Genomic DNA, 20,382 nt, shown 5'->3' on the forward strand with positions numbered 1-20,382 from the left:
AAAAAAGAGAAGTCAATAAATAAATGACACAAGTAGTGTTGGGGAAAGTTACTTTTAAACGTAGGCCTAATGCATTACAATATTAAGTTACTCCCCCCCAAAAAATGACTTATTGCGTTACTTAGTTACTTTTCATGGAACATAATGCTGAAAAAAATGATTCATTGAATTTACTCAATTTTTTTAGGGTAAGTGGTTGCAATCAATTTATTTAAGCTACATTTAAACAAAAGTTTTATATTTTAATTTACTTTACTAATCTTTTTTGTTTAAATGTAGCTTAAATAAATTGATTGCAACCACTTACCTTAAAAAAATTTAGTAAATTCAATGAATCATTTTTTTCAGTTTTAAGTTACTTTTGCGTTACTTTTTCTTACTTGGCTGAGACTTGATCTCTTTCAGGCCTTGCAGGGGTTTTTTATGACTGAGAAGTTCTGCATTCAGAAATTGCATATTTCCAACGCAAAAATGTCGAGTTCTGGTCTACAATCTTCGTTTTTGACTCAAACTGTTCCTGCTCAGGCGTGTAATTCTACGTGACTACGTTCAGTTTAATTTAGTACATTTTTTTTTCGAATTAATCAAACTGAAAATAAACTTGTGTTACTTTTTTTAAAAATAACTCAAATATTAATGTGTGCATTTATAAAGTAATGCGTTACTTTACTTGTTACTTTAGAAAAGTAATATTATTACATAATTACTTGTAATGCGTTACCCCCAACATTGCATATAAGTGAATGGGAAGGACTGGAATATCATATGCACGCAAAATTGGAATTTGCTGTATGTATTGCACGACTTTTCACACTGCGTACTATTTATACACATTTCATGAGAAAAGGCTGGTTCAAATATCAAATACATTCAGAAATAAAAAATTTTTAGGCAGAATCCATTAATTTGATTTTTGAGAAACGCTTTGAAAAAAAGTGAGTCGGGCCGAGTACCAAAACACACTTGTAGCCAATCAGCAGCAAGGGGCGTGTCTACTAACCGACATCGTTGCCTGGGTTGCATATGTGGGGCGGGGGTCTATCAAAAGAAGGTCTAGATTCTATTGGGGTAGGTCGTGTTTGTTTAGGTGATTTCAAATGTCAACATTGTAGATCGTGCACCCTGCCTTTAAGAGTCTGATAAAAAAGTTAATTAACAAAAATTATGCCAGGCACACCTAGCGGGTTTTGCATCGGAGCTCTCACGTACAGTTCTCTAGATCAGTGGTTCTCAAACTTTTTCCGCGTACGGCCCCCCCTTGTTTACAGTGCATTCCTTTGCGGCCCCCCAAAAGAAAATTTATGACAAAAACTGTTCTAAAATTTAACATTTTAATTAAATAAAACATATTAAGGTATACAAAGTAGTGCTGTTGGTTAGTAGCCTTATTTTTTTTAGGTTTAATTACACAGAATTCAAGATAAATGAATGTATTTTGTAAAATGTCATAAAACTGGGACCCCAGTTTGAGAACCACTGTTCTAGATTAGAGGGATAGTTCACCCAAAAAATCTGTCCTTTTTTAGTCACTCTCAATTTGCTCCAATCTTTACGAATAAAAGGAAGTTATTTTGAGGAACGTTCTCAATCAAGCAGATTCTGGAGCAATGTTGACTTCTATAGTATGAAAAAATACAATGTAAGTCAATGGGGCCCCAAAACCATTTGGTTACAAACATTGCTTTCTTTTGTTTGTAAAGATTAGTAACAACCTGAGGGTGAGTAAATAATGACAGATTTTTCATTTTTCACTTTACACCACTATTGTCTCAGGCTGGTCATCTCATAGTTCAGTATTTAACTGCACACGTTCAGCTAAATAATGCAGGACTGTATGTTCTAGAGTCTGGACTCTTTTGTGTTGTGGTCGTTCTTTGTGTGTGTTCTTAAGTACGGCTTGTGCTGTTGTGGTCATTGTGCAAGACTGTGTGTGTGTGTGTCCTGTGTCGTTGAGTACAGGTTGTGCTTTTCCTAAAGGTGGCTTGTTAAGGGTGAATCTTGTTAAAGCGGTCGTGTTCCCGTGCTCATCAATGTCACCGCTGATGCATCTAAAACTTACTTTCACTCGTCCGTCTCTCTCCATCCACCCACACAGCTCCGAGTTTACAATTCAAATGAAAAGGATAGAGCGCGTGAAAGAAGGTAGAAGAGGTTGCCATGGAGAACATGACCGGTTTGTCATTAATAATCATTCAAAATATTCTCATTCACCCTTAAGTCTGAGAGAAAAAAAGAGACGCGTCTCGCCTACAACGGCTGCGATATCGGGCGCATAAACAAGTGCTTGCAGGTGTGTTTTAGCATGCGCGCGTGTGTGTGTGTGCATAGACGAACGCGGACGTAATGCAAGCACAGGCCGATCTCATTCATATAACATAAGACAGAAATCGTTCTGGAGTCAGGTTTAGATATGATTGAAAGTAATGACTCTGAGTTCAGTCAGTGAGTCAGATGTTAATTCAGCGACGTTTTAAACTCATATAAGACTCAATCGAGTCTAAACTGCTCAGACAAATCATCCTCTCAATAGCTCAATCATAATAATACTGGTGCACCTTACTATATATAACTATTCAGATCGAGAGAAAGACTCAGTGGTGTAGTATTTAATCATGGTGTTTTCCTGTGACATCAGTAAAATGTGTTTTTAACCTTAATCCTTAAGTAAAGACTGTGTGTGATCGCTTCTCCAGATATCATGCGCCTTTTATGATATTCGTCTCGAATAATCCCTCTATTTTGCTTTTTCTCTACACTCCTCATCTCACCTCTTCTTGCAACTAATCTCTTTTCCATCCTTCAATCACTTTCTACACAGCTGCTTATTCCTGAGAGGAGACGATAGAGAGACAGCATGAGACAGAAAGAGAGAGAGACCGAACGAGACTGAGAGAAAGAGTGTGTTAGCACCGCAGTATGTGTCTGACTCTGCCTGTCGCAATATCTGACTTGACGTTTCGATCATATGTAGCTGTATTATTTCTTTAACTTCTTTATTCTGTAACAAATATTTGCATGTTGGTTTAAAGGAATATTCCATTTTCTTAAAAGAAAAATCCAGATAATTTACTCATCACCATGTCATCCAAAATGTTGATGTCTTTCTTTGTTCAGTCGAGAAGAAATTATGTTTTTTGAGGAAAACATTGCAGGATTTTTCTCATTTTAATAAAGCCCAACATTTAATACTTAACTCAACACTTAACAGTTTTTTTCAATGGAGTTGAAACAATCCCAGAGGAGGCATAAGGGTCTTATCTAGCAAAACGATTGTCATTTTTGACAATAAAAATAAAAAATATCCACTTTTAAAGCACAACTTCTCGTCTAGATCCGGTCCTGATGCGCCAGCGTGACCCCGCGCAATACGTCATGACGTCAAGAGGTCACAGAAGACGAACGCGAAACTCCGCCCCAGTGTTTACAAGTGTTGAGAAAGAGGACCGTTCCGACGTTGTTGGTTGTCGAATGTATTAATTAATGTCTTTGTGTCAGTTTTTTGTTTACAATGGTCCGCAAATGTGCGTTTTATATATGTAACACGTGACCTCTCTACGTCACTACGCATTTACGTTAGGTCGCTCTGGACCGGACCTAGACGAAAAGTTGTGGTTTAAAAGAGCATATTTTTTATTTTTCTTGTCAAAAATGACAATCGTTTCGCTAGATAAGACCCTTATGCCTCGTTTGGGATTGTTTATAGACCTTTGAAACTCCTTGAAAAAACTGTTAAATGTTGAGTTAAGTATTAAATGTTGGGCTCTATTAAAGTCAATTAAAATTAGAAAGGGCCTGCAATGTTTTCCTCGGAGGACATAATTTCTTCTCGACTGAACAAAGAAAGACATCAACATTTTGGATTTCGTTTAAGAAAATGGAATATTCCTTTAATGTAAATCTGCATTTTCATTTTTGATATATTTTTGTTTACACTTTATTTGGTGTCTTTGTTACGGTGCATTTAACATTTAAGTACTGGATAATAGTGATGTTAAGGGTTAGCTGCATGTCATTATGCATAATTGAATGGTACAGTATTACTATACTAATAGGCTTTATGCCCAGCTGCACTACTTCCTGAACTTTAGCCAGCTCCTTGTTTCATATCTGCCATTATTGGACAAACTGATAAATCCAGGTTTGTCTGATTATTGTTGTTGTGACTACTGAGGTCAGGCACACCTGGATTAATCAGTTTGTCCAATAATGGCAGACAGGAAACACGGAGCTGGCAGTGCAGCTGGGCATAAAGCCTATTACCAGTAACATATGTAACCAAGGCACTGTTAAATAACACGTTACCATATTTTTACTACTTCACTTTTTGCACTAAATTGACTTTTATCTTTCTACTTGCACTATTTGTACACAGCCGCAGATGCTTTGGCAATACAAATGTGCAGTTTTTGCCATGCCAATAAAGCACTTAAATTGAAGATTGAAATTGAGAGAGAGAGGACGTATGAGGCTGAGAAAGAGAAACAGTATGAGACACACACACAGAGAGAAGGAAAGAGAGATAGATTGAGCAGGACTCAACAGAAACGACTGCCCGGTGGCCCGGGCCCGGTGTTAGAGACGCGGCTCGTGACTGCTCATCCAAGGGGCGCAAATTCAAAATAAGTGTTCGTAGTGTCATGCGTGTTTCTCGATATGTGTTTGGTGCGTCATGTGAACCATGTGCATCACGTGTTTTGTCAAAATAAGTGTTTATGATAAAAGAGACGCTTGTGTTTGCCAGATACTCATGCGTAATCAGAGTTTACTGTTAAGGGAGTGTCTTGCGTGTATTTTGTGAATGTGAGCGTTTCTTTTATCATGTTTTGACGCGTGTGCAGCAGGCACTTATTTTGACAAAACACGTGATGCACATGTTTCACATGACGCAACAAACACATATTTTGAAAACACGAGCAACACACATGACACTCCGAACACTTATTTTGAAATAATATGTTAAAGCAGGACCATGTAAGTCTAGCTCGCTGTATTGTCTTCTACTACTGTCGTAAAATCTGTCGTAAAAAATATATCAAATATATAGCACAGATATATATTATAGGGTTCTTTTTCCTTGTTCATGATTATTGCGTACTTGTGGACTACGTTGTTCTTACGTTATTGCAAACATTTCGAGGACATTTTAGTATAAAAGTTTTTGTTAATTTATGATTTGTTAGTTAAAACGTCCGAACGCATATTTCACGAACAAATACGTGTGTACGCATGGTTAGTGAATGAGACCCATTGTTTTATTAATATTGGTTCGTTATCTTCCTTACAACAAGATTCCTTTGATACTGTATGAGTTCTGTGCATAAGAGTATTGTAAAATTTCAGAATTAGAATTAAGGGGTGAGCGGGGCACAAACTAACGTGGGGTTAATTGTAACGCAGCTACTTTAGATATTTATACAATGCCGAGCAATCTTGGTTTTTTTATTCTTACAGTCAGAAGATCTCCTGTGAATTAGTGAAAAGTTTTGATGAGTTTTGGTTAAGATATCGAACAAAGAGTGTTTTGGAGGCATAAAAGTAAATTTCTTCATCTTATGTTTTTTTTTTTATTCTGAGTTGGGTGTGTAAGTTACCAAATCCAACCTTATATTATTATTTTAATCACTGTCTTGCTACCTAAAACAAAGCACCATTTTAAACACATGTCAGCAATCCTTAGTAACTAATAGCTGGGATTGAAAACATTTTTACACAGCAGGGTTAGTTGTCACACAGTGTTACAATGAAGCCTCCAGTATACAATGATAATCAGGGTTTCCCGAAGCATATTTCAGTTAAGGCAGCCCGCCTACGCTTGGAAACCCTACCGCCTTAACTAGCTCGTCCAAAAAAAAAAAATTTTTTTAAATCGCTGCACAAAAGTCTGTCAAGTGCATCTCGGAGAATAGCACGTACGCGCATCACACCGCAAGCGGGGATGTGCGCCACACGGCCGAAATGAGAAAGACGTGGTCCGGGCCTTCACTGTCTGGAGGATAACTAAGTTGATAAAACATCTCGGAGAATAGCGCAGACGCGCTTCACACCGCGAGAGTGCATGCGCACCACACAGCCGAAATGAGATAAGACGTGCTTATGTGTGGAGGATAGTCAGTTGATAAAACACGTGTCCGTGAGAACTGTAAGTGGACTTATGTTTTGGGTTTATTTAAGCCTGTTATTGTATTAGTCTATAGTTCTTCAAATTTTAAAGTAAGTTAGCTGGTTATTTTTTTGTTTGAGCAACCTGCTAAGGTTTCACGTGCATATTGATGAGATATAATTGTTGAGCGCTCTTGCTCACTTTATTCATGTGCATTTACATGCCACAGTTACACTCCTTTAAGATAATGTAATTAATAGTGGGAAATAATCAGTTTTTAAAATGTTTGCGCTATCTATCATCGTTCACCAGACGTTCTACAACATCTGGTTTAGTTTGCGTTTATTAACCCTTTGGTTTCACTTCATCACGCAGCTATTCCTCTAAGAGGTTTCTGTTAAAAACATTTAATTCATAAATAATCTAGTATGTGTTAATTTTTTGTCATAGTTTCTTCAAAATTAAGTTTTATTTGAGTTTTTTTTTAAATAAATATTTTATTTATTTATTTTATTAAAATATTTTAATTTTCATCATGCCGCATACGCCCCACTCCTGTGATTGCCACGCCCTTGGCCCCGCCCCCCCGTCCAACCCTACCACCTTAACTGACAAATTTTCTGCGGGAAACCCTGATAATGAAATGAAAAGAATGTAAATACTATTCATCAAAATGATAAAATCAAGGGAAATAACTCACAATTATCATTTTTTGTCTTAATTCTGCAGCCCTTTCAAAAAAATCTATTTATATGCATGATACAAGGATCATTAGATGAAGGATCATGGATGGATGATTGTGTGGATATCTATCTATTATAGGCAGATATATAAACAATATCCACCTTTAGTATATAGACAGAATTTGATCCAAACCAAATTTTCTAGCAGGCGTTACAACAAACCCTCTGTTTGTTACAATGAACCCCACCTATGGGGTAACGTTTTCCCTCCTGTCACTTTCGGTGTAATTGTACGATAACGGTAGATCCCACAAACTTGTAGCAGAGATGTGTGTTGATTGTGTAAAAAAAAGATTTATCTAACTTAAATATTTTTTGAATGATAGAGTTAGGTTGTGCCCCACAAATGATGACTAAAATGTATATGCATAATTTTATTTGACTTTTGAAATATTATTTTAAATATGTGACACTGAAATCTTTTTTTGGTGGGGCCAGCAAAAATTTTGCTAGGGCAAGTAAAAACCTAATCCACTGGCACGACTGGGCCAATGTAAAAAATGATTTGCGTTGAGCCCTGGACTGTATGACAGTGTCACACTCCAGTCCAAGTCAAGGCCAAGACCAGAGATCGAGTGGCGAGTCTGAGTCCACGTCTTGATCTTTGGTCTTGGTCTTGACTCGAATTCTAGTTGGAGTCGACTACACAACACAGCTGTTTGAGACAGAAAGAGAGAGAGAGAGAGAGAGAGAGAGAGAGAGAGAGAGAGAGACAGAGAGACAGAGAGAGAGCAATATTATGTGAAATATTCAGCATTATTTCTATCAAATATAAAGAAATTTAGCCCATTTTCACGTTCACAGCAACAGCGCCTTACACACAGATCCACTACACTATAGCATGACTCAGTGTTGGGTTTGTTTTCTCTCTTCATTAACAGGTATGTCAGAGTGAAAATTTTGCTTTCTGTTTCTTTTTGTACTTTATATCTCTCTCTCTCTCTCTCATTCTCTCTGTGCGTGTGTGTGTTTGTTCTACACTGTCTGCCATCTTAATTACGTCCGGGACAGATTCCAGGTCTCCAGCTTTAGGGACGAGACAGTAAAAGTCACATCATAGAGACCCACACATACACACAGACCTTCTGCGTGAGTGTCTGAGATCAGACGTGGAGTGGGGGTGGAGGTGGGGGTGTTTCTGGAGCCGTGGAATAGAGAGTGGGATGAAAGGAGAGCGAGTGGAGTAAGTGGAAGGAAACAGATCACAGTGTGTGTGTGTGTGTGTGTGTGTGTGTGTGTGTGTGTGTGTGTGTGTGTGTGTGTGTGCATGCGTGTGTGTGTGTGTGTGTGTGTGTGTGTGTGTGTGTGTGTGTGTGTGTGTGTGTGTGTGCACATGTGTGCGTCTCAGAGGATAAGATAGATGTTGAGGAGTAAGAACAGAAGCCATAATGATAAAGTGATGGCAAGGCACGATCAATATTGCACACCAAAACAAAAACATAATGTATCGATTTAAATATTGACTGAAATAACATTTAGAAATACAATCCAGCATAAATAAACAAAAGAGAGAGAGTGATAATTGTAATAAATGACAAAAACAAATTTTTATAATATAATATTTAGTAGCAGAGATCATTTTTCTTCACACTTTGAGGGTGAATCATTTTTCACTGGCCACGTTTGATCTTTCGCTGTGTTACACACACACACACACACATTTCACAGACATATTCACGCACAATTCCCATTTGACACGAAGACGCCACACTGACAGATTTTTTATGACACTTATGAAACACACACCAGGCACATCACACCTCTAAGCTGTCGTGTGTGTGTGTGTGTGTGTGTATGTGTGTGCGTGCGTGTCATAATTCACACAAACAAATGACTCATTTAATGACCCATGTTAAAATAACTCTAACTTAGTCTGACCTGATATTGTTACTGTGTATGAAACGGCATGTACTCACCCTCAGTATGGATGGCAGAAACGTAAGTCCAGTTGTATCTCTTCACTATGTCCACCATCGCTCTAGCCTGCTGGGCGTCTGAAGGCACGACCCTCATGAAGTATTTATAAAGTGATTTATCACTGAGGTCCATGCTGGTGGCGGAGTACGCGATCTGTGGAATGTTAAACAGCTGCAGCAAATTCTGCACTTGAATGGCCACAGAACTCGAACCCGGGCCGATTAACCCCACAATGGGCTTCTTCCCTTTCATGGGCGTGGCTCCCGTGTCAGCGCACCTGGTCCCGCCCCCAGCCTCATCGGCGTCGTCGGCGGCGACGAGCGAGTCCCGTATGAACTCGATGCTTTGCTCCAGGGCGACGGCCGAATGCCAGCAGGAGTCTCGGATCTCGCAGCCTAGCGTGACGTTGGGGAGGATTTTTGGGTCTGCGTTGATTCGGTCCAGCGTGTGCATCATCGCCTCGACTCGCTGAATGCCGTATTGCTCCCGGACGGCTCCGCATTTACGCTCGTGCACCTTGTCGGCCGGTGGCTGGTGGTGCACGGAGAAGAGGGCTCCGATGATGATGTCGCCGGGGATGTGGGCCACGACGCGTCGCTCGTTGGTCTGGCCCGCCGTCGCCAGAGACGCCAGTCGCCACAGCATCACGGCCAAACTGAGTTGGTACAATAAGTCCATTTTTGATTGATGATGAGAAAAAGTCTTACTCTGATCAGCAGATGAAGTCTGACTTGGGTTCCTCTGGCTCCTCGCTGAATCCGACTAGACTAAAAGGAGCTTTTGCAGCTCTGGACTGTGCTGTCATTTGTCCGAAAGCCTCTACGATGACCCCGAGCGGGATGCTGGGTCGTTGCCGTGGCAACCTCTAGCTGGGGACGGCATAAGATGAGGGGCCTCATAACCTCGAATCAAAGAGGAGATAGACACAGCAATTTTATTATCTGGACACAAACAGGAAGAAAATCTGAGAAATGTGATATTCTGGATGAAAGATGTAAACTGCCTGACTACAGGTTTGTCTCTGAACAGACTGTTTGTGAATATATGGTGATACACATCCTTAAATCTCACATTGCGTGAGGTTAAAAGACGGTTGACAGTGATGTTTTATATACAAGTAAAGTGAATGGTGACCAGGCAGCACAAAAAAGCAACATAGAAAGATGATATGCAATAGTAATATCCATTTCTATTAAAGGTGCAGTGTGTAGATTTTAGCGGCATCTAGCAGTAAGATTGTGAATTGCAACCAACGTCTCAGTTCACCGAAATGCATAGAGAAGCTATGGTAGCCGTAAAAGGACAAACATGTTGTTGTCTAAGACAAAATACAGTGACGAAACATGGTCTGTAGAGCAGTCTGTCTGTTTAGGGCTATTGTAGAAACATGGCGGCACAAAATGGCGACTTCCATGTAAGGGGACCCGCGGTGTATGGAGATAAAAACGGCTTATACTAAGATAATAAAAACAATACAGTTCATTATGTAGGGTCTTTATACACCACTGATAATATAGTTATGTAGATTACATTGCATTTCTGTCAAGGGATCCTCCAAAAACTTACACGCTGCACCTTTAATGTTCAGATAAAAATATATTTTTTTAAATTGATACAAAACTGATTTTATGGTTACCATACACATGTTTGGAGCTTGAACGCCTGTGATCACTATTTACCTTTATTGTATAAAGAGGTCAACCTTCTGCCTACCAACTTCTGTAGTTTGCGAAGGCCAAGGGATTAAAAAAACATAGTGGTTGAAATGGCATAAGGGTGAGTAACCCAACAAATTTTACAAAGTTCACTGTTATAAATGGTCACTAGCTGTACCCTTCGCATTTGCACATAAAGATATTATATTAGTAGCTCATACTGGTACCAAATAAAGCACCTTAACACCGTTTTAAAGGGTAGCTACTGCCCAGGTGACAGCTGTGTCTATTTTTCTGACAGTGTGCAAACATTGTACGAATCCATCGACAGACAATCAAGTGTGGGTCAACCCTTGAAAACAAACAGATTGGTTACATCACCTTTTTAGTCACATTCAGTGTGCGCACCAAAACCCAAAATGAGGTGACAATTTACAGAGGGATTTTCTTTGAATGAATATGACCCCATCATGTGGTATACGCAAGACACTCCAAGACTCAAAGTAATCGCATCAAAAATGGGCTGAATAAATAAATGAATGAGTTTCTCATTTCGCTGCATCTAAAGCGTCCGTTTCAAATGCAAACGCAGACTGGCACCAAGCTTGTTCAAATGTGTTGTATGAGGTCCATTAGAGGGAGAGTACTTTATGTCATCATGAAAATAGAAAAACTGTTTCGCCCTTTGAATTAAAGATTGCGGCGGAAGCTGAAAGGAAATGAATAAACTAATGCAGCATGGTGAATGCCTCAAACATAATAGAAGAAATAGAGTTTCAGGGAATGTTAAAGTCGGACTGGTATTTAATCATCACCTCACTTGAATTTATCTAAATGTCCGGCTTAAAGAGCAAAGAGCCACTCGAACCCTTTAAGATACATCGAGATTGAACGGGACGGATGCGAGTAAACGACCTTGCCGTAAATAACGGAGAGCTTTGCGCTGTCCGTGGTGCTGAAACGCATCTGTTCCCCTCCGCGCCACACTGCAATGGCAAAAAACTCCATGTGCTTCAATATATCCGATAAACAACCTCTCTCATCTTCTCTCTCTAATGCACGAGATATACAATATATCAAAACGTGCATATCGCATTACACTAACAGAATCACAACAATGCAATACATTCCTATACTGCAATAAGATTGCGCGTACGATATATTCCTTTAAACGGCGCGTTATGTGCAAAGCCAGAAGTCATATTGATACCCACGCAAATGGGATGCTCGCGGTCGATAATCTGCAGAGAGAGGAAATTACTCTCCTCAGTCTCTCATTCCAGAACAAACATCGCTTCCACAGATCCAAACTCGTGTTACCCATTTCCACGCACGGGTTTCCTGTGGTGCTCGTGAGGGTCTTTCTTACCTGCCCGCGCCAGACTCATCTAAGGTCACGGATGGTGCGTGCCTCCCACAGGTGAAATTTTGAAGATTTTTGGGTCGGTCGCCCGGTAATCGTCGGGGCACCGGAGAGCCACTACTCTCGTGTCGTCTCGTATCGTCGTATTGTCACGCACTGAGACTGCCGATGCGTGATTGTGTACACACACATCCCGGCGCCAGCTCCCCCTCCCACCCGTGAACCCCGCGACTGGCTGAACGCATCCAATTGGCAGTGGCACCTGCGAGCCTGCGCTTCTCTAAACGTAAATACAATATTTTATGATCGCGATTTCTATACAATCGTGTTTTATTGTATTATAAGTGATGTTACTTGTGAGAGGTGTCTGTCACTGGGCGCGCACAGACGCGTCCCATATGTTGTCAGGATTGAGTGCAGGTAACGACAGCGAATGTACAGGTGACCGACATAAATTGTATTTTTGTTAATTTTAGCTTTAAAGCATCATAGCCTATGTGAAAATAATGTTTCAAAAAGTGAGCAGGTGGTATAGAAATCCCTAAGAAAAACAGTCAAGACGACGACCACCACCACCACCACCTTGTGGTACTTTTTGCACTATTAACAATAAAGGTTCTGGGACAGTATTGTACTGTCTTTTGTCCCCGTTAAATAAACTGCCGTTGCACATTTTTAAGAAGTGTATTTTACTCTCGGAAACAGACAGCAAAACACGACGAACAGAGCTCTTGTCCAAATAATTTACAAAAAATATCAAAGTCTTTAAATATCTTTTAAAAGCAGCACTAAATAGCCACATTCAATGTTTAAACACAGATAAAGTTTTTTGTATATCTACCCACCTTGCTCGAAGTTTATTTTCTGTTGTTGTCGCATCCCGTCGACCTGAGGAGAAGAAGACAGTCGCATTTCAACGATTAATCCACTTTTTGCCATGACAACCACAGATTCCGTTAACAGCCGTTACGACCGTTAAAGCCACGCGCCACAACAGGGCTTAATTTTCCCGCTCGCTCGAGCTCACGCGTTTCAACGTCAACAAGAAAGACTCACCGATCGATATCTCGTGATTGACAGAGATCTCTTGTGCTGGCAAGGGTAGATAAACGGGTGGTGGGTTGACAGGATGGAGCTTTTTAGTCAAAGTGGCTTTGGGCTTCGAGCACGCGGGATTAATGAGCCCGCCAAATGCGCGCGGGATTAACAACCACTAAAAGGCCAAAAACCACTCCAGCAGCCTCTTGTGATGTTTACCAGCGTCTCTGTAAATCTCTCTGGTTTTCACATACAGTAGGCTACAGTCAAAATATAATTCACACTTTTATTCCCTCAATCTCAATATAGACAGACCGGTTTAAATGAGTTACAAAATAAGTGATAGGACGGAAACCAGCACGTCTTTCTGGTTTAGACAGTTCAGTTTACACTCTAAAAAAAGTGTTGGGTGAAATTAAATCAGAAAATATTTATATTTGACCCAACAATGGGTTAAAACTACCCAGCATAGTGTAGATTACAACCCAGCGGGCTGGGTTTGTTTCTTTTTGACCTAGCGCTCGGTTATAAATAAACCAGCATTACAGTGCAAAACAAGGTATAGCATCGTTTTATCAGTATCTCTGGGATTGAATCCATGACCTTTTGCGCTGCTAACACAATACTCTACAGATTCAAATACAGGAACAAATCAACTGACTAAAGGTTGACTAAACAAGAATGTTGCATAAACACAAGCACACCACAAACAACCAACACATAATTCAACCAAACCAGGTAATCTTCTTAACCTCAGATTTTTGTCCTGCATTTCTCCTAAACACACATTTATATCTGTAGGAGCTTGGTACAAGACAGATTAGAGAAAAATCCGGCCTGGTACTCATAAGTGAACATCTTAAACCAATAAACAATACACTAAACATTATGCTCATAAGCCCACCAGCTTTCAAATCTTCCCTGTCAATATTATGAAAGCATATTTATCTTAAAAGATGAGTTTATGGTGCTCAATCCAAAAAAAGAACAAGAAAAGCTATTCTCGGGTAAACAAAAGGGCAATTTTGTGAATGCTGGATTATGATGAGTTGATATTTATATTATCGAACGTAGATGCATGATTTTGTCATAATTTAATTGGCCAATATAATGTCACTACACATTGTATTACAAACAATCAAAACAGTTCTCCAGTTACCAAATGTTCCCTACCAAACCGGAGATGTCACATTTGTTTGTTTTACGTCCAGGTTTTCCATCCAGCAACCCATCAACCATTGCTGGAATGTTTGTAACCTCATTAAGCTTGTTAATTACACAATTAGCATTACAGTAGAGTTCAGATTGTGATGAATTATGCTCAAATACTGGAAAATGTCCTAAACGCTTCTTAGAAAGCACAAGAGTAATTGTTCAATGGCTTCAGGGGTCAGGTTGCCATGGCAACCCCTCCCAATCTCTTGAAAGGCGTAATGACGAGTAATCAGAGTCTTAAGTGTGTAATTGAGCCCTCAGTCACATGCAACAACATACACGTCACGTAAACACCAAAAATAGTGCAACATTCAAAGTTCGATTAAGAGCAGAATGCCCACAGGTGTACTTTAAATACGGAAATATTTCATGAAGGTAATGGCACAGTTTCCCGAATTACTCTCTAATATCCCCTCACACACACAAACACACGAACACACAAATACACACTCTTAGGATCAGGATGTCTGCGTGGGATGAAACTGGTGTGAGTCACAGTCTGCAGAGCCGTTTTATGGAGACACATTAAAGGCTGCTCTCCAGTTTCACACACAAATCATCTCAAATGCTTCCTGATTTGAAACGATTTGTGTCTTCCTGTTGCTCACTTGGTAGGGCATTATAGTAGCTATGCAAAGGTCACAGGTTCAGTCCCGGTGATAACATACAGTACTGAGAAAAGAAATTTAAGTGCACTATAAGCAACTTTGGATAAAAGCATCTTCCAAATGCATAAATGTAAATAAGTGATGATTTGCATTATTATTTATTCTTTTTTAATCTATTTTTTTTTTTAATTCCAGTGTATACCGTGGGAGGGAAATTATTTTACAACAACTCAAAAACAAAAAGCATGTCACATATCTTTGGAAAGCTGAAATTCTTGTGATTCGAATGATATAAACTGTTTTAAGATACAATAAACACAGCAGGTAAAATAAAGCAATAAGCCCCAGGAAGCAGCCATACAAAGTACCCTGCTGAAAAAACAATAAAACCATTACAGAAAATTCTAATGGTTTCCATTAAAATACCAATAGAACCCACTAGATTTTACCATTAAAACCACCACACCGTAGTGTGTTTTGGGCCATATTCCATTAGAACCAATAAAACCAATACATACCATTACAGATTAACAAAAACCAATACACTGTAGTGTGTTCCATTCCATTACAACCAATGAAATTCCCAATAAAACCATTAGAATTTTCTGTAATGGTTTTATTGTTTTTTTCAGCAGGGTAGTGAATCAAGTGTGACTGAAACAGAGCGTAGTTCCCAACCAACACAGACGCAGCAAATACACAATGAAAATATGATTTAAGACTGTGGTGTTTATTTTATAAATCAACATTCATCTAATTTATACATTAACATCGTGCAACTGTTGAAGTGATGATCAAATATGCTTGGAAGCATCCTTAACTCTTTCTCTGTCAGCGTTTTTTTTTTTTAAGTTGCCACCCAGTTTTAGTTTAATGCCTTACAGAAAAATCATCTTCTTTAAATAGACATAAAATATCAAATGAAAGAACAGACCCCCCGCTTTAACAAAAAAAAAAAAAAGTTTCATCATACCTTTATTTGTTCTCTTATCACCTCTGAAATTTTCAGCTAAAAGCGGAGATATTTAAATTTTTGTGAATAACTTTTGTAAGAGATTAGATTCAGAGCCACGATCAAAACTTACATGGTTTTAGTGTTGTTGAGTGAATGCGTCAGTGTTTAAGTTGTGTAAGATCGCCCCCCAGTGGATAGCGGAAATATGAATTTGAGGTAGAAACTCCTTTTTCTCTTTATTAAAGAGATGACACAACAACATTTATTGACATTTATCTGGATATCGCCATTAATTGTGCAATTGTAGACAAATTAAAAATATGATTAAAGTCTGTGGTGTTTATTTTCATAAATCAGTACAGCAACAGTGGCGCAGTGATACTTCTGTAATGCGGTCTGAACCGTGAGGTTACCGGGGTATTTTATCACGGCTTAGAACGCGTTTCAACCAATCAGTATGAAGAAACAGAACTGCCCGTTTTATAATGTCCTTTATAAAACGACCCGTTCTGGTTCTTCATTCTGATTGGTTGAAACGCATTCTAAGCCGTGATAAAATACCCCTATAACCCCACGGTTCAGACCGCATTACAGAAGTATCACTACGCCACTGTTGCTGCGTGCTGATTTATGAAAATAAACACAACAGTCTTTAATCATATTTTCTTTTGTCTTTGCTGCGTCTGTGTTGGTTGTGAACTGCGCTCTGTTGCAGCCACACTGATTCTGAGGAACTACTTTGTTTGGCGGAAGAGTAATATTTGTACTAATATAATTACAACTTATTTGTGTTTTATTTTATGAAATCCTGCTAACGTTATGCATATGAAGTAACCGTTTTATAAAAGCAATAATCCCCGCAAAGCAGTGGGATTACAGTGCCTAACAACGCCCCTTAGCTGTTATAAAATGCACTGGTAACCCTACCCACTGCTTCTTGGGGCTTATTGCTTTATTTTAGCCTTTTTTAGGAATGCTAAAGGGTTAAATAATTAGCAACACAAACATCAGTGAAAAGTATTTTACATATACTCTTTTCATTTTGTAAAGTGAGCTAAGAGTTTGTACAAATCTTAGATCCAAATTATTTCCGTTCAGTGCGTAATATCACTACGCCTCCTGCAGCCATGTTACATCAGCAAAGTCCTTGATTATTACGCCAGAATGAGAGTATACTTCCTAACCATATCTGCCTAGAAAATCACAGCTTTTAATTTTCCCTCAATCTTAGCACAATGTGAAATATGAAAAATATCAAAACTCTTTGCTTATTTTTGTTTTTTTGCGCGATGCTAATGGTCTAATCAGATTCAATGGATTGTGCTAAGCTATGCTAAAAGTGTTAGCGCCAGACCCGGAGATCAGGGACACGTTCAAGCTCACACCGGTGCGCAACTTTTTGCTACTGTTTCCACGTTGAACGGTTTTAAATGCGTTTTCTCTTGTTTGGTGGGTGTGTCAGAAATGTCGGCCCAATCAGCAGCAAGATGTATATAAACCACGCGGTACTAAAGAGACAGCTCGCTCAGTGGGTTCAAGAATGTTGTCTTTCATTCTGGACGGCAAGGTCAGTGACTGTAACATTGAGGGTATTTTAAAGTATTAAACACACATTTATAACGATTTCATCAGGCTTCAGAAACATTTAAGAACACAAAGAATGGCCTCTCAGCTACCGTAGTTGCAACTCTTGCGTCATCACAACAGAGTGTTCAACACATCACCGTTTCTGTTTAATAAGCGTTGTGCAACGTTTGTCGGGGCTGAACGCAGCCCAGCTGAATGGATTCCTAAACGGAAAAAATCAAATGTTTAACTCTAGGGGAGCTGGAAAATTTGCCTATTTTCAAAAAAAAGTGGAATGTCCCTTTAAGTAGGCAGTGTGTAAAAAGAGAGATTGCATTTTGTCAAGTAACCCATAAAAATTATGCCATTTCAAAATAACACTGAGATAATCTCTGTTGCCATAGAAACACTGATGGTATGTAAAGATTGCTGTATATGAAATGCTGTTACGAGTAAGTGATGTTAATAGTGACACAAAAAGCTTTTGACATGAAGATCTTTTTTCTCCCTCTATTACACATCATCCAAACACTTAGGGAGTGTATTATTTGTATCGTGTGTGTTTTTCTTAACAAATGTAAGTATTTGGTGTCTGTAGCTATATCTTTGAACTTTGAAAAGGGGACTGGATTTACACTACGACCAAACTGCAGATTAAAAGCTAAGCCTTTCTGAACCTGTGATGCCCATTAGATTGGATTTACCCCATTAAACTGGTATCTTCCATACAGTATAATTCTGTTGTGCCCTGAGGTCTCATGCAGTCAATACACATGGTTCAGAAGAAGATAATGGGAAATCCAACAGATGGAACCGACAGTAAACAGTTGTGCTTCTGTCGTCAGTATCCGGAAACCACGTCTATAGAGGAAAAGAAAAAAGAGATATCACATGTCAGTCCCATCCAGTGGATAATATTGGTGCCTGACAAATTTCGCTTCACGCTGCCCCCTGCAGACAACTATATGAACTTAAAAAAGTTCTTTACATTATGATTTTATGTAGAAAATGCTAAATCACAAAAAAATGACTTTAGCTGGGTTTTTACAAAGTGGGTCACATCGTCACGACTAATCGTTTGCAGAATAAAAGTTTTTGTTTACATAATATATGTGGGTGTATTGTGTATAATAATTATGTATAAATACACATACACACATGCATATATATAATTAAGAAACATTTGCATATGTATATACATGTTTATATTTATATATAATCTATATTATATATAAATATTTATTATATAAATCTTTTTTTTTCTTAAAATTATACATTTATGTGTGTGTATTTATATAAACATAATTATGATACACAGTACACACACATTTATTATATAAACAAAAACTTTTATTCTGCAAACGATTAGTCGCGACTAATCGTTAGGCAGCACTATTTTTAAATCACTGTTCGTTCTCATGAGGCTTTATATTTATCAAGCTAAGATTCACCACAGTTTCTCATTAAAAACCACTGAATCTAAAACTGTCAGTGAATGCATTGATTAGTACAGTACAGTAAAATTTATCAATATATAATCAATATATTTTATAGCGCTGTCAAAATATTAATCGCGATTAATCGCATACAAAATAAAAGTTTGTTTTTGCATAATATATGCACTGTGTGTAATTATTTTGTCTCCATATTTTGTGAATTTCATTTTTTGTCATAACTTATTATTATTGGTCACTCTTTATGTTTGTTTGTCAGTGTGTTTTGCAAATATTACATCAATAAAAAGTATTAAAAGGGCTTGTCAACTTAGACAACACAGTGTGTAATCATTAAAAAATACAGTGTTTTTTCTGTTTCTTGAAAAAGAGTGAATTTGGACATACAAGCTTTCGGAAGGACAGCAACGATATATGTAATACAATATCATATATTTATTTATTTATGTACTTATTTGTTTATTTTTTATTTGGATTTTTATTTTATTATATATATATATATATATATATATATATATATATATATATATATATATATATATATATATATATATATATAAATTTTTTCTTTAATGTTACATGTTTGTGTGTATTTATATATACATAATTACATACAATACACACACAAATATTTTATACAAACACAAATTTTTATTTTGTATGCGATTAATCGCAATTAATCTTTTGACAGCCCTAATATTTTACAAACAGTTGATGAGATCAATGGAACAGATACTAGCCATTTTTGGGTAAAATAAAAAAATATTTCATAATTTTTGTGAATATTATTTACAGCATGTTAAATACTGCAACCCCTGAAAGGTATTTGGACACTTCAGTAATCCAATTTTTCTGGTGTGAAGGTATTTTTTGTGATCGGATTTTGATAGCTACCCCAAATTCACATACTGTGCCTGTAGGTGTCAAAAGCACAGTTATTTCATCACAAAATAACTATGAACATATTCTGCTAATACTTTGAGAAATTTTCATTGACATTTTGAGCAGTATTGGTTTTTTTACGATTTAAAACCTCGGTTTTAAAAAATTTGGCTGTTATATTTTTAATGAATTGCACTTAGTCTGGTGTCATGTTACTTAACCAAATGTTACTTAGATACATTGTTGAAACTTACTGTAAGTGTCCAAATAATGAATTGGACCATTGTATGCATTATGTGCTTAAAACAATGAACAATGTGAACAAAAATATTTGATTCTGTAACAAAAACACTGATTTAAAGAAAAAGAGAGAGAGAGAGAGAGAGAGAGAGAGAGAGAGAGAGAGAGAGAGAGAGAGAGAGAGAGAGAGAGAAAGCCTCTGGCAGTAGTAATCCTGTGACGCTCAGTGCTGTGTGCTGGATTATCTGACCCTCATGTGCACAACTATAACATGTGACAAACTTATGATTAGAGACTCAACATGTGCTGCTCTCAATATGACACATGATGCCAGCATATGACAGACACACACATGAACACAACAGGATACATAGTTAACAAAATATTACAAATTATATTATCATTGACATCTCTGGGTTATCTTAAAATGGTTAGCAATCAGTATCATTGCATTGCTATCTGATATCATCACTGTACCAGTTAGTATATATCATCAATTACATTATTTACACACTATACTTTTACTTTAATGGACCATGTTAAAGGGATAGTTCACCCAAAAATGAAAATTCTGTCATTATTTTCTCATCCTCATGTTGTTTTAAATCTGTTTGAATTTATTTTTTACTGATGAACACAAAAGAAG

At 37.9% G+C, this 20,382-nt stretch overlaps 1 protein-coding gene across 2 annotated transcripts in view; it reads right to left on the reverse strand.

Moving 5' to 3' along the window:
- Window positions 1-12,896, reverse strand: part of grm5b (glutamate receptor, metabotropic 5b) — a 73,857-nt gene extending 60,961 nt beyond the window's left edge. The window contains exons 1-2 of one of the 2 annotated variants that reach the window (XM_055197478.2): window positions 12,624-12,896; window positions 8,760-9,662 (exon numbers count right to left, since the gene is read on the reverse strand). In XM_055197478.2, coding sequence (XP_055053453.2) covers window positions 8,760-9,438 — 679 coding nt within the window. In that variant the 5' untranslated portion in view covers window positions 9,439-9,662; window positions 12,624-12,896. Of the gene's footprint in view, window positions 1-8,759; window positions 9,663-11,784; window positions 11,958-12,623 lie in introns of those variants that run through there. The other variant, XM_055197477.2, reaches the window with a different exon arrangement.
- Between the last annotated feature and the right edge of the window lie 7,486 nt (window positions 12,897-20,382).

Source organism: Misgurnus anguillicaudatus, chromosome 24 (assembly GCF_027580225.2).
Source record: "Misgurnus anguillicaudatus chromosome 24, ASM2758022v2, whole genome shotgun sequence".
Classification (NCBI taxonomy): Eukaryota; Metazoa; Chordata; class Actinopteri; order Cypriniformes; family Cobitidae; genus Misgurnus; species Misgurnus anguillicaudatus.